This window comes from Rutidosis leptorrhynchoides, chromosome 11 (assembly GCF_046630445.1).
Source record: "Rutidosis leptorrhynchoides isolate AG116_Rl617_1_P2 chromosome 11, CSIRO_AGI_Rlap_v1, whole genome shotgun sequence".
Classification (NCBI taxonomy): domain Eukaryota; kingdom Viridiplantae; phylum Streptophyta; class Magnoliopsida; order Asterales; family Asteraceae; genus Rutidosis; species Rutidosis leptorrhynchoides.
Window position 1 is genome coordinate 125016888 of NC_092343.1, and position 16431 is coordinate 125033318.

Sequence of the window (16431 nt, forward strand, 5' to 3'; positions counted from 1 at the left end):
ATGTCAGAGCTTACTTTTATTTCTGATCGAGGTTTGCCAATAGCACATGGTGTTTCAACCGTGTTCCCCGAAGCGTTTCACTGTTTCTGCGCTCATCATTTGTTTGCAAGCATTAAAAGTAAATCCAACAAATTCAAATATTTTGAATGGCATTATTGGAAAATGGTCAAAGCTTATCGTGCGTCGGGTTTTGAGGATCATCTTAATGTATTTCGAAGAAGATTGAAAGCGTCTTACAAAATTTTAAGTGATGTTGGGTTCCAAAAATGGTCTAGAAGTAGAGCTGAACATGTTAGGTATTCATACCTTACTAGCAACAGTGTAGAGTCTGTTAATGCACTATCCGTACATGCTCAAAAACTACATGTTTGCATGTTATTGGAATTTTTTCATGCTTCGGTACAAGATTGGTATTTCAAACATCGCAACCAATCGGTTAGTCTTATTTCAACTGTTACTCCATATGCTGTGAAAGGACCCGTTCTAATCCATCCGGACGAAGTCCATATCGATTATAAACGATTCACAACAGTTGATTACATCGCGAGGTACTTGACCTCTATATGATACATTTTACAAACATTGCATTCGTTTTTGAAAAGACAATCTTTCATTACATCGAAAGTTGACAACATGCATACCATTTCGCAATATATCTTACTATAATTGACTTAATAATAACCTTGATGAACTCAATGACTCGAATGCAACGTCTTTTGAAATATGTCATGAATGACTCCAAGTAATATCTCTAAGATGAGCAAATGCACAGCGAAAGATTTCTTTCGTACCTGAGAATAAACATGCTTTAAAGTGTCAACCAAAAAGTTGGTGAGTTCATTAGTTTAACATAAATAACCATTATCATCCTTTTAATAGACCACAAGATTTACATATTCAGTTCTCATAAATATACGTCCCATGCATAGAGACAAAATATCATTCATATGGATTGAACACCTGGTAATCGACATTCACAATTATGCATATAAGAATATCCCCATCATTCCGGGATCCTCCTTCGGACATGATATAAATGTCGAAGTACTAAAGCATCCGGTACTTTGGATGAGGCTTGTTGGGCCCGATAGATCTATCTTTAGGATTCGCGTCAATTAGGGTGTCTGTTCCCTAATTCTTAGATTACCAGACTAAAAAGGGGCATATTCGGTTTATAATTCAACCATAGAATGTAGTTTTAAGTACTTGTGTCTATTTCGTCAAACATTTATAAAGCAGCGCATGTATTCTCAGTCCTAAAAATATATATTGTAAAAGCATTTAAAAAGGGAATAATGAAACTCACTTATTGTATTTTGTAGTAAAAATACATATGACTATATCGAACAACTGAACAATGCAGGGTTGGCCTCGATTCACGAACCTATATCAAGTATATATATATATATATATATATATATATATATATATATATATATATATATATATTAACACATATCATATATAATCAACTAATTTTATTTATATTTTATAATGTTTTAAGATTAATATCTTTATATATATATATATATATATATATATATATATATATATATATATATATATATATATATATATATATATATATATATATTAAATTACATTATTGCTTATAATGTCATAATATATATGTATATATATGATATATATATATATATATATATATGTAATTTATGTTATATCAATATGGTTACTAATATACTAGTTAGTTAGTATATTAAAACATATTAGTATGTATTATTAGTTTACTTATAATATATTCTTATATAGATATTATTCGTTTGTTGAAATAATACTAAAGTAATAATAGTTTTTAATAAAGATAATATTAATGATGATAATAATAATAATAATAATACTAATGTTAATAATAATAATAATAATGATAATGATAAAAAAAATAATAATAATAATTCTAATAATAATAATAATAATGATAGTTTTTAATGATAATAATAATAATTCTTATACAAATGATAAAGTTAATAATGATAGTAATAACAATACTAAAAAAATTTTAAAATGATACAAATTATGATATTAATAATAATAATAATAAATTTTGATTATTTTCATAATAATAATAATAATAATAATAATAACTAAATAATAATAATAAGAATAATAATATTAATATTAATATAAATAATAATGATATCAATAATAATAATCATAATAATAATAATAATAGTTAGATAATAATATGTGTAATAATAATAAAATTAATGATATTATAATTGTAAATACCTAAAAAAGGGGTCTGTGGTTGATGGCGGCTATAAACAGATCGAGCAGGCAGAAGAAAGAAAAACGCAGAAGAAAAAGAAAATCACGATTCATCGGTCTTCAATACTAGGAGTAGATTCGAAACAGAAAGGAAAAAGATATATCGAGTGATGGTGTTGTATGCTCGACAGAAACTAAGGAAACAGGTCATCGGTAAGCATCATCCTTCCTTATCCATCTACTCGTTACCCTAATCATAACCTAACTATCATTACTTGATTTCACTGTACGCATCATCATAATCATCTATCAATCATCGTAGGATTCGATTCTGGGTTTCAATCGATTTATACAAATCAAGGATATGTGTAAGTATTTCAATTTCCATTTTAATGAATTTCGTATGCTAGGAATCTTATTAAAGCAATTGAATTGTCTATGTTGAGTTTATATACATAGATACGATTTTGTTGTTCATGTTGGATAATGAAATTGATTGTATGTTATGGATTAGGTTTGTTTTGTGATTGTGGTGATAATTTACAGCTGCCACAGCAGCTTAACACAAGTGGTTGGGTGGTGATCTTTGTAATTTCTGAAACAGAATAATCGAATAAAACAATTGGGTTTTGTAGGTGGTTATGGTTATTTGGGTGTGATTGATCAAACAGTAAACTGAAGCAGTCTATTGGTGGAGGATCTCGATGGTTTAAGACAGAACAAAAAGAGTGGCGATGGCTGTTTGTGGCAGTGTTTGATGATGGTAGGTTTGTGGTGGTGTTCAGCCCGTAACAAAACAGAACATAATGGCAGCAGCAGCTGCAGTTCATCTTGATCGAAGATTCGTGGTGTTCGGATGGGCTTGAACGAATTGAAGAGTAACATTTGCAGTAGCAGACCATGTGGTTTGATGGTGTCTGGTTACCGTGATATTGGGCCAACCAAACCGTTGCAGACAGCAGCCTGTCGATTAATAGTAGCTAGAAACAAGCAATAGATCTTTAAGCTTTTTCTTGGATGATCGAATGGGTTGTTTGGGTGATGTTGAATTGGGTTCATATTCAAGAAGGTGGTGACTAGGGCGCTTTTAGAGGAAGAAGAAGTTGAAAGTTGAGTGTGTGAGTTTATAAAACTATAAGCCATGTATATGTTTACATAAATATCCCAAGTGATTGTAGTGAATTCGGTTTTAAAAGAAAAGAAGTAAGGAAGTCAAAGTGATTCTTTGATCAAAAGGAAAACAACAAATTGATGACATAGTTTACAGTAAACAACGAAAAAAATGGGTGTCATGGGATTCGGTTGACAGAAAATAATAGAAAGGAAAGAAGATGGTTTTTGTTTTCTAATATACATGGGTGTATATGTATTATGTATATATATATATAATATAAATAGATAAAGATAGACAATGAAAGATTGAAAGATTGAGATAGATAACAGGAAACATTTAAAATCATTTGTGATGTGGGTGGTTTGACTGTGGAAGTCGATGGTGGATTATAAAGGTGATCACTTGGTAGTTAAGAGTGTTAATATATGTTTGTATGTTATGTAATATATGCTATGTATATGAGTGAACGAGATATAGTGGTTAAAGTAACATGTAAAGTGATTCCATATTAATCATAAGACACACTTGCCAGTTGTATTATCCTTATATTATATCTAACACATATAGAGATTTGACAAATAACAAACTACCACATACCTCATATTCAGTTAATATTTAATTGTTTCAATCAACACCAATCAATAACAGTAATAGAATTAGAATCCGTGACCTTTAATTGATTGTATATTGTCGACACTTTTAACGGATAGTATTTCGTACTCCGTTGTTATTCAGTGGCGGATATAAGTTCTAGAAAAATGTCCCAAATTTTTACATTAAATAACTTTATTTAATTTAGTCATCAAACGTGAAACTTGTGCTTCAAAAAGATTCGTCTAATATTTATTTTAACACGCTCCCAAACTCGCGTCTTACTTGTTTATTAACAATTGAAATGACAAATGGTTATTACAATCATTAAATATTTATTTTTAATATATATCATTTATATATATTCTATATTAATATATATTAAGTATTTAATATTTATAACTTACAATATAATGGTTATTAATATAACTCTTTCATATATTTTTGTATAGATTCAATAACAATCATTTATATCTTATTTTAATTCAAATGGTTAAATGGTATTATATTAATTCAAATTGAAATATACACTTATATTTATATTTACATATATATATGTTATTTACATATTTATTTACACACAATTGTTCGTGAATCGTCGGGATGGTCAAAAGGGTAAATGCATTCATGTAACTGTTCCAAAGTTTTCGAGACTCAATATTACATACTTTGCTAATCGTGTCGAAATCATATAAAGATTAAGTTTAAATTTGGTCGGAAATTCCCGGGTCATCACATGCTGAACATAAACTAGCCAAGAGGATGAAAAAGTCAAGAAGATGGCAAGCAATTCCATCGACAAACAATCTAGTAAAAGTGCGCGATGGACGAAAAAATGGCCTCGTTAATCTAGCAAATAAAGTTTGTTCATGTGGGCAGTGGCAGAGATCAGGCATACCTTGCGAACATGTTATTGCAGCAGCACGACTCTTTGGAGTGGCTGATGTTACTCAATTTGTATCTCATTGGTTCACGACAGAAACTTATATAAATACGTATATGGAACACATCCTTCCTTTGTCCCATCGGTCTGAATGGTCGGATCCGGGGCCCAACGTCCTACCAATTGTAAACCCTCCCATTAAGCCAAAAAGAGCTCCCGGACCCAAAATCAACAAAAAGTCATCCGTCAACGGGTGAAGACACTGAAAAAATAGTAAGAACATGTACTCGTTGCAAAGAAGCAGGTCATAGTACGGATACGTGCAGATCTTCAGTTGATCGAACTGGTGAACCAACCACGAAAAGGGTAGTAAAAACATCGGCCTCAACTTCAAAGTCGAAGAAGGGTAAGGAGAAACTCACTGACAAAGAAGCGTTTCATGCTTATCAGTTTCAGTTTTATGCAACGTGCAATCTAGCGAGCGATAATTAGTAAACCAATATCCAAGTTTCTGTTTATTTTTCTATTGTATGTTTTTTATGTCATATCGATCGTTGTAATAAATTCTCGAAGTTTATCTATTTTATGTGTGATAATCTATAATTTGGTTTAGCTAGAAAATACACAAAGACGCAATACACACTTTGCGTACGCAAAACAATACTTAGAAGCATACGCAAAGACGCAAGTATAACCTTGCGTCCAACCATGTACCAATACGCAAGGTCGCAAGATAGACCTTGCGACCACATTGTACCAATACGCAAGGTCACAAGATAAACCTTGCGACCACATTAAAACATACGCAAGGTCGCAAGTTCATCCTTGCGCCCATTCCAGACTACTAATTATACAAAAAATTACACAACAAAACAACTTAGTGTAATACAAATTAATTAGTATTTAAACAGTAATAACAATCATATAACCTGTGCAGCCTTTGGAGCATCCTTTTGAGCATCCTTTGTCGCATCTTTTTCCTTTGGTGGTGGCGGTAGTGTATCAAAACGTGCACGGAAGAACGTCCTTGCCATTCTGTTCCTATATTCCTGTGCAGCCTTTTTTGAATCTCCAATGTCATCACGCCCCTCCCATGCAAACACCAGTCTCCCCATATGGATGCACACCCAAACACCACAGTCACCGGTTTCACCTGTCTGCACTGGCACGTTACGACCAGTTTCAATCATCAACTCCATACTCTCATTTTTTTGGTAGTAATCTTCAAGCTGTGATTCTGGCATCTTATTATAGTAGTCAATCGCGTGCACGTAGACGGACAAGTTTTCACACAACATTGTGACAACATGTTGTAGCTGTTCACTTGCAAGACTAGGGATGGAAATGGACGAGAAAAAACCCGTGACCCGCGGGTAACCGATCCGCGATGAGTGGGTAAATTCATTAAATCTTACCCGCGGGCACGGGTACGGGCAAAAATTTATACCCGCCAACGGGTCGCGGGCGGGTCGCGGGCTGGTCGCGGGTATATACTACCCGTCGCGGGTAAAACCCGACCCGTGAATACATGAAACATTTCTTAATTTACCCGCGAGTTTATACTTACAATTATTAATTTTGAAAGTTAATTTACTTGTAATTGAATAATGATTAATAATTTAATATTATATACAAGTAAAAAACTTAAATTTCACGTCATTTTATATATAACTTGTACATATATTTTTATAATTAATAAAATTATTTGGGTTTTCTAATAAAAAGTTGTATATATTATTACCCGCGGGTCACGGGTACCCGCTGGTCACGGGTATGGGCAAAACATTTTTACCCGCGGGCGGGTAACGGGTCTCAACGTGCAAAAAAGAAACCCGACGGGCGGGTCGCGGGTATATAGAACCCGTGCCCATTGCCCGCGGGCGCCATACCTATGCAAGACCGGGTAAACTGTCGTACACATAAACTTTCATTTCTTCTAACTTTAATGATAGCAGCAAGAAATGTTCTGGGTGTCTAAAGTGTACCGAGATCAAGATCTGAAACAGAAAGAACGTTTAGTCACAAAACCATCCATACGCAAGGATGCAAAATGTACCTTGCGTCCAACAGTCACGAAGACGCAAGGACGCAAAACTTACCTTGCGTCCAAGCACCTTACCAGACGCAAGGTCGCAATATTTACCTTGCGCCTGTTCCAGATTACAAAAAACATGTTCTGATTTCTAATTAAAAACAACACCAGATTGAAATTATAAACAGTTTAAGAATGTAAGTACCTGATCACAGGAAGACCAAGCTGGATACATTTCATCACTACCATCCCCAAGAGAAATTATATACGTGTAATTTGGTTCCCTAAAGGCAGTGATTCCTTCATTTTCTTGGAAATTAGGATCTTTGGCCTTGGCCTGCTTCAACTTCTCCTCCTTTTGCTTCAACTTCTCCTCCTTCTCTTTCTGACTTAATTCCCAAAATTCTTTAAAATTTGCAAGCTGTGCCAGGAAACCCGATAGCATAATCGTCCATCGAGAACTTGCTTTAACCACCTCATGTGGAAACTCAGGAGTGTTAAACATCTGTCTTGCTCTGAGGAGAATTCTCTGACGATATCTCAAAAGAAATGTAGCCCAGCCATCAATGTGCTAAAAATTAAGAAGACAGGTTAAGATATTAACACAAATTAATTCATGACATAAACACAAAATTAAGAAGATCACTCACCAAGTTCTCCAAATACCCAGCCTCTCCTAACCCCAGCAAGCGAATCCAAAACTCCGTACTAAGGTAAATGAACTGATCACTTTGAAAGATGAACATGCAATGGGTCTCTTGCTTGCTCTGTATAATTGACATGGGATCTTTTGCAGGGGGTGCATGCTTTCTCTGATCTCTCCAGGCTCCAGTTGGTGGTGGTTTAAGACAACCTTCATCATTTATAAGTCTATCGATCATGCCCCAGATTTCTTCTTCACTAGCCCAGTCATTTTCCTTCATTTTTCTCTTATAACCCATCTTCACAGGTGGCTTACCACTTACATTCTTTGGTCCTTCTGTTTCACCAGGTGCAATGTTATCAACTACCATATCATCAGGTTGTCCATCAACAACTTTCTGATCAACCAATTGCTCATCAACACCTTGCTCTTCTGTATCACGGTTGACAACATTCATGTTGTCCACTTTCTCAATGACATGTCTGGATAACTGTGCAAAATAGGAAATCTGGTTAAGAAAAAACACAGACGCAAGGACGCAAGATGACCTTGCGAACACAAGCCGCAAAGACGCAAGAATAACCTTGCGTCCACATAGCGCAAGGATGCAAGGTTGTGTCTTGCGTCCACATCAGTGCATTAGGAACAACAAATATTTATGAAATTTTTTTTTTAAAAAACACTATTATAATGCAACAATTTACCTTCTCAGTTGGTTTTCTATTTCTATATCTAGGTGAAGTAAACGGGGACCTTAATGCACGCATGGGCCGTCTTTCTCTTATTCCACGTCGTATTTGCATCGAAGAAGGGTTGACAATCTCATTGTCAGAGAAAGATTTATCATAATACGTATCGTCCCAAGCAAATAACAAATAAAAAACAAAAAATATATAAATTCAGATGAGAACAAATATTCAAATACAAAAAATAATTAATAAATTCAAAATAAAAATATACCGGATACTCTTGCTCTGAAAAAGGGTTTTCTTCGTATTCCGACAATTTCCTTTTACATTCGGTTAATTCATTTTCAACTTTTTCAATCCGCTCTTTAAATTCATTTTCACTTTTGTCCACCCGCTCGGTCAACAACGCTACCACACGATGTAATTCTTGTACCTCGGTATTTTGATGTGTTGGTGTCTGTGTCTGCTGTACAGTTTCTGGAATTACTTCGGTTTCATCTTGCTAGATCTCCTCTTCAACTAATGTTCCAAGAAATAACTCGTCACTATCAATCCACCATTGACACTCCTTCTCTGTATCAGTGGGGAAGAGACCACGTAGAGGTTTCTTGTTCTTGGGACAATCATCCTGCATAATTAAACACGACTTTATACGCAAGATTACAAAATATACTTGGGACTATTCTGGTCAAAGAGACGCAAGGACGCAAATCTAGGTTTGCGTCCCCTATGTAGCAAGTACGCAAAGCCGCAAGTACAACCTTGCGTTCAAGCTTAAGAGAGACGCAAGGATGCAGGAATGGTCTTGCGACCTTGCCATATCCTCTCTGTTTACAACAGTCAAAGGTAATTTCAAATATTAAATGCAACTAACCTGAATATCTAAGAGTTTAATGTAATCAGAGATTCCAAAAGTCTCCGCTGTTGTAAACTTCCAAAAAAGAGCCCTCGGTACTCCATTCTTGTCAGTTTTTGTAGCAATGGATTTAATGGTACGACGGTAAGCCTCGAGGATCCAAATCTACAAATCATTTGTTTTAACAATATCAAATATATATATTATATTTAAATAATAAAAGTATTTGAAATCAAACATGTCATTACCTTAAATGCCCACATAAATCCCGCCAAAGTATACGCCTTGCCGCTCTCTAATTGGCTTTCCCGAACACCAAACCCTTCACTAACCGCTTCGTAAGTCAGTTCCCATATACGAGACCCCCATGGGTACTTATTAACATTTGAAAAATCTTCAACTAAATATAAATACTTCTTGTTCACCACATGGGCAGATTGTTTACCCATAAAAGCTCTCTCTACAACTAATATGATTGCTAGTCGAACCACATCATCGTACGAAACACCAACCCGACTACTTTTTAGAAGCTTCTTTTCAATATCACCAATCAAAATGCTTGTGCTCTCTTTAATGGATGGAAATAAACGTCGTCTAATTGGAGCGGTCTCTTTTTCATAATCTTTAGGGATGTAATTTACCATATCCGTACGGGTACCAAACAAAAACCCCGTTACTAGACAAAATTCACGTCGACCAAATCTAATAGCAAATTTAGGCTTAAATCTAAACCATATGTCATCTTGCTCCTCGGGGTACTTAGCATCATCAATTCTTTCCGGCCGTACAGTTTTACGTTGGAGCATTACATGTACAAGTCCGGGATCGTTACCCATGTATTCAAGATCTAACCATACACCAAAACACGTTTCTTTAAATTTTTTTATTTGATTTTCGGTCATAACTTTCTTCACATCACCTATAATACTTAATTTATTCTTCATCGTCAGTTTACCTTCAACCCATCCCTGTAAAATTAAGAATAACAACATCAGCATAGGATACGCAAATTCGCAAGATTGGTCTTGCGTGTTAAACCATTTGGACGCAAGGTCGCAAATTTGGTCTTGCGACCACATTATGTCCGGAACGCAAGGACGCAAAATGATACTTGCGCCTGGACAGTCAAGTTAATTTGATGAGCAACAAATAGTTGTTTCACCAAATAACTATAGAAAACAAGAGATAAGCTATACCCCATTATTAAAAAAAACAAGTATACTGTTAAATATTGATGATTATCATAGAGACATTTCATCGAACAGTTGGTGTGCACGTTTTCACATTTATATATGAACATATGAAATATATATACAACTCCCATATAACTAACATATATAGTGAAAGAAGAACTAACCTGTGGATTTGCCATTGTTATTAGGTTGATTTCTTGATTTCTTTCTTAGTTGGGAAATGAAGCAGATGAAGACGATGGTGATGTAGTGGTGACGTAGAATATGGTACGTGGTGGTGGTGGTGAAGACGATGAACTGGTAGTAGTGGAGGTGGTGATGGTGGTTACGATCTTGATTTCTTTCTCAGTTGGGAAATGAAGCAGACGAAGAGTAGGTGGGAGTAATGGTGACGTAGACAATGGTAGGTGGTGGTGGTGAAGATGATCAATTGGTGGTAGTGGAGGTGGTGATGGTGGTTACGATCTACTGTTCGAACGAGAGAGAAGGTGATGGAGCTTTGCGTATTTGCGTTTGGATTGATTTGCCGTATTTTGCTTCTCTGCGTATGGGGATGTGTGTGTGTGTATCAAGTGAATACTGAAAATAGGTTTATAACCTAATATTACCAACCGCAAGGACGCAAAGACGCAAGGTAGCAAGAAATCAATACTTTGCGTCTTGCATCCATTCGCAATGTAAGATTTGCGTCTTTGCGTACAGTATGATTAAAAGGAGCAATAAAACAGATAGGCTAAAATTAAAATACCATTTCATTAACCTGAATGACATACTTCAAATACACAAACAAAGTAGTACAAAAGGCCCTACGACCTAGTTTATTACATGATTAACCCAATTATAAAATTTAAGCAGCATACATAATCTCAGCATTCAACACCTCTCGATCAAAAGGATACACCAACTCATCTTCATCAGCAAAGAAGTTGTTCAACAACTTGCCATAGGGCAATCCTCTCCCACCAGCTGCAGGCAATCCCGCCATCCGATTAGCAACCACATATGCCAGATTAATTGGAATTTATTTAAGCAAACACATCAAAATCAAAACTTCAGTTACATATAGCTCTACATCAGCATCATCTCGAAACATGACATTCCTCTAGATGACCGTCATCATCTGTTGATACTGGTCCTGAATATGTTCTTCCCTGGTAATGACATGACCACTGTTTGGCATGTCAAAACCAGGTTTACATAGTCTCGAAACAAAACCTGAAGGTGAGAATGAATTTCCTGTAGCTGACCTCCTCGGGCCATTTTTCACATCCTTGCTAAGACTGAAAAACTTGAAATCTCCATCTGGAATACCCAGATTCTCAGCAAACTCCTCCAACGTCCAATCGTAGGAATAACCAAACATGTTCACGTGAACACATTTCAATTTACGTGGATCAAACACATAGTTTGCATAAAATTCCCTAACAAGTTTGGGATAGTACTTATTAACTCGATAGAGAAAAGCTCCAGCATCTATTCCCCGCCAGTACGCAGAAAAATTACCTTGAGTAGCAACGTAAAGACCAGTAAGAATGGGACGTTCGGCTAATAGTCGTCGTCTTTCAGTAACTTGTTGTTCTGACTCTCCTTGTAAAACTCGGTGTGAAGCTCTAGCTCTTCTGTCCATGGATATTAACTGAGATTAACTGTAAATAACAAAATAATTAAAAATAATCATCATTAACACAAATAATAAATACTAAAATTAGTGAAGAAAATTCTTAAATTAGTACCTTAAAGTGCCTTTAATCTATGAATTGCACAAGGTTGGAATTGTTATGAGACTGTGAAATTAAAGTTCCAGGGTCATACTATAAATAGGGTAAAAATCTTATCCGATAAAAATATAAGAAATCTTACTAAATCTTATATGAAAATCCAACATCTGATCAGATAAGGTCGCAAGCTCGCAAGGACGCAATCTTGCGCCTTGCGAGGGCAAGACGCAAGTCTCCTTGCGTCCTGCGAGGGCAACCTGGCAAAATTTTTTTTTTTTTGGGCTCCAGCGCAAGAAACTGTTTGGGAATGGGCATTTTGGCTATAATCCCGATAAATATGTAATATATGTATGATTGAAGGACGAGGTATGTATTAATTTTGCTACTTTTTTTTTTCTTTTTTTCATAACGAAATAACATTAATACGAATTCGAAGATCAACAAATAAAAACTGATACAAAAGAAATCAAAGCGAGCTCTAGCTAAACAATACAACCCTAAAACAAACTACCTCTAGGGTGTGTATGACGTTACTAGCTGGAGCTGGAGCTTATAGCTGGAGTTGGAGCTTATGGCTGGAGCTGGTAGTTAGAACTTATTTTTAAGCTGGAAGTTGGAACTTATTTTTTAACTAGTGAAATGACTCGTAAAATAATGGGTTTGTTTAAATGAAATAATTTAATCACATGTTTTAGGTATTAAGTGAATGTAATTGCTAAGGTCATTTATTTTAATGGCCCGTTTGACTAAGAAACTTGTTGTTTTTACAAATATATAGAGACATGTATTTTCACATACATATATATGTAACGTAGTTAAATAATAATTATTATATTAAAAGTAAATAATAATAATAAAGTTCGCTCAAAGTTGAGTATTTATATTTTTAATAAAAATAATAATTATTAGTAATAATAAATGCCTTTTAAATTTTTTTAGAAATTTAAATTACAATTTATGAGAGATTAGTATTTCCTTCTATAAAAGATTTCGTATTATTTTTTTAATTAAATTAATATATATTTATGACATTATCATTATGAAAATTAAAAGGTAATTAGCTTAATGATGACATCATCATTTTAGAACTTTATATGACTATATAGAAGATAACTGTTTGGTGAAAAGTAGTTGGAGCTGAAGCTTATTGTTGTAAATTGACTAAAATGGAGAACATAATATATGATATGATAGATAACAATTATATGAGGACCAAATATGTAATTTCTAATTTCATAAGCTAAGAAGCCTAGGAGCTTATTTTTATAAGCTTGTTCAACTAGCTTCTTTTTCCAGAACTTATTTTTTTTATAAGCTCCGATAATTATGTCATTCAAACTATCCTACTAGCTTAAGCATATGAAAAAAATAAGTTTAAGCTCCTATAAGTTTTAAAAAGTTGTGGTGCCAAACACACTCCTAGTCCATTTTCCGGCTAAGAATGGGCCAGCAACACCCAACTACCCAAGCCATATCTTACGGACCAGAATGAGCCTAACAAACACCAAGCCATGACGGAGCCCAATTGTGTCCTATTGCCATGATATTTGGAAAGTGGTACGTGATATTATTTTTGATCAAAACCCAAGTGCCTAACATATAAAATGTTAGCCCTATGTATCCAAGATTTTTTACGGGAATATTTTCATTCATTTTTCATTTTATACTTTAAAATTAGGATCATCCAACATATTTCAGAAACAAAAGGTAACGGTAGCATTATATTATATGTAACATGAACTAATTTAGCGGTTCATATACAAAATTCCTTACTTACCATTCATCTTCATAGCCTTTTCAAGAGCACCCATTAATTATTCATGGTGAAAAATCCTTTATATTTCTATATTATTATCCATCCACTTTTCAAATCAAAAACCTTCAATGAATCGAATAGTCATGGAGAAACTCGTCTCGGTGTTCATCTTCTTTACCACATTTCTTAGTATTATCATAACGATAGCCGCAAAAGGTTGTTGGACAAATGGTTGGGCCATCAATGTTGTCAATGATATCGACAACAACAAAGCCCCGATTCAAGTTCATTGTAAATCGAAGGATGATGATATTGGCATGAAATCACTTGGATTTCATCAATCCGTTGATTGGAAATTTTGTGAGAAAGTTATAACTCCTAGTACTCTTTATTTTTGCCATTTTTATATGGGTAATAAAGAACAAGTATTTGATGTGTTTAATGATACTCACAAAAGTCTTTGTCAAGAGACCGACAAATCGAAAGATTATTGGGCGTGCACTTGGTTAGTTAGGCCCGACGGGTTTTATATAGTAGATCGGAAAGATGGTGGTGAGAAAGTAGTTAAAATACATGACTGGAAGCAGGGGCGGGTCTAAAATAGGTTTATGGTATTAGATCATATTTTTTATTTTTGTTTTTTTAGCAAAACAACTAATGTACAATGTATTAAATGACAACGGTGTACCATGTTTCGAGCTTGCTTTATGTTGTTAGTAGTGCCATACGAACAAAAAATGTTCGTATTTACACTTTTTGCCAAATCTGTTTCGGGATTTCGTTGAGCTATAAGAAGATCGATCGATATTCTAGATTGGAAGCTTTTACCAAATGGCAACTTAGTTGAATGTAGTCAAGCTAGTTTCTAGTGGTTTATGTTGTATCAAAGGCATCCAAAAGGTAAACGTGTTGATTGTTCTTAAGTCGAGTTTGCAATGTTTTGTTATTGTATTAAAGACATTTTTTAACGACGAAATTGTATTGATCAACCAAACAAATGCTCTCTAGTAAGGAGCTAGAAGAGTGTGACGCCCCGTACAAAACCATCGTGTACGGTTCATCAACAACAGGATCATTACAGGGTCAAACACTACATGCTGTTTGAAAACCAGTTTTGCATTCATAAAAGATACGTAGTATCGTTTTACAAAAGATAACGTGCTTCCTATGAATAGAAGCGTTAACATAAGTATGTGACCCAAAGGTCGTTAGAAAGCCTTTGTTTGAAAATAACGTAATTTACGAATGTAAAAGAAAAGTTTCATGATTGAGACATCTCTAAGTAATGCAGCGGAAATCTAACACAGCAGGTCCATAACAGCAAGTCTATAACACCAAGATATGTAACAACCCAACCCTTATGCAACCGAAATATGCAAAAAAAAAAAAAAAATTTGTTTGTTCAGCAAATGGCGCGGCGCGCCATATGGCCGCGCGGCGCGCCAAACTGGTCTGTCCAAAAAGTCTTTAAACGTGAAAAAGATTGGCCACTTCCCGACATATTTAGACGAAACGCTTTTACCCACATCTTCAAATATGTAAAACTAACACGATTCAAACATAAAATAAGTTTTACAAAGTGGGGCCCACATCGGCCGTTTTACGAGTTTCATACAAAAGTTTGAGTTTCGACCACATTAGTTTAATTTCCAAACAAACTACGAGCATGATGTTTGGGGATAAACTACCCAAATCCTAGGCCGAATCCACAAGTAATCCAAGCAAGCAACCAAAAAGGGAAATCATCTAAATCCCGAGCATACCCTTGCCACGTCCGTCTCCGAACCTAAAAATGTAAACAACGAGAGGGTAAGCTAATGCTTAGTGAATGCAATACTTATACGAATACATACATAATCTAAGTACTTGCATACACCTACACAACAACACAATAACATTAGCAAACCGCAATATCGAATAAACGAATAATCGTACGTACAACAAGTCAACATCATTAGCATAGAGATCTCAACAATAATATACGCCAAATACAAATACGTACAATGCTAATAAAATTACACATCCCAATATACCCAATGTCGACATTCGACTCGATGGTGGCCGACGAAGAGTAGTAGGTCAAAATCGTTAACTACTCACCACCCATCGCACGCGTACGTGGCCGACGAAGAGTAGTAGGTCAAAATCGTTAACTACTTACCACTACGCACCATGAGGCCGACGAAAAGTGCAACCGAAACGTTAACACTTACCTCAATCACAAGGATGGCCGGCGAAAAGCGAAACCGCTTACCATCCCACGATAAGTGGCCAACGAAGAGCGGATCCCCAAACGGATAACACTCACCACTTACCCCAACACACATATGTGGCCGACGAAGAGCGATAGGTCAAACATTAATCACTCACCACATATCTAAACATACACATACACACGTGGCCGACAAAGAGCGATAGGTCAAAAGTTATTCACTCGCCACAAACACAAAACGAATATAGCCAACGAAGAGCTATCCACACGGATATCACTCATTATATTTTCCCATCACAATCGTGGTCCACGAAAAGTGAATCCTAACGGATGTCACTTACCACATCGCACATAAGCAACCAAATTATATACATAAGCGTATAAATATTCCACTCACCTTGATTACTTGAAAAGCAATCCCGCTTGAGCTCCTAATCGTCCAAATGCAAATTACCTAAGTAATTCACAAACAAATAAGCTAAACACTCTAGCTTATGCCCAAAACACCAATAAGTGCA

At 35.1% G+C, this 16431-nt stretch overlaps 1 protein-coding gene across 1 annotated transcript; it reads left to right on the forward strand.

Moving 5' to 3' along the window:
- The first annotated feature begins 13844 nt into the window (after positions 1-13844).
- LOC139874919 (S-protein homolog 18-like) lies at positions 13845-14300 on the forward strand. The gene has a single exon (XM_071862309.1). It carries the CDS (start codon positions 13845-13847, stop codon positions 14298-14300), a length of 456 nt encoding a protein of 151 aa, XP_071718410.1.
- Positions 14301-16431: the final 2131 nt, after the last annotated feature.

Excerpts from the sequence above, each read along its gene's own strand:
- LOC139874919 (XM_071862309.1), top strand. The coding sequence starts at position 13,845 with ATGGAGAAACTCGTCTCGGTGTTCATCTTCTTTACCACATTTCTTAGT.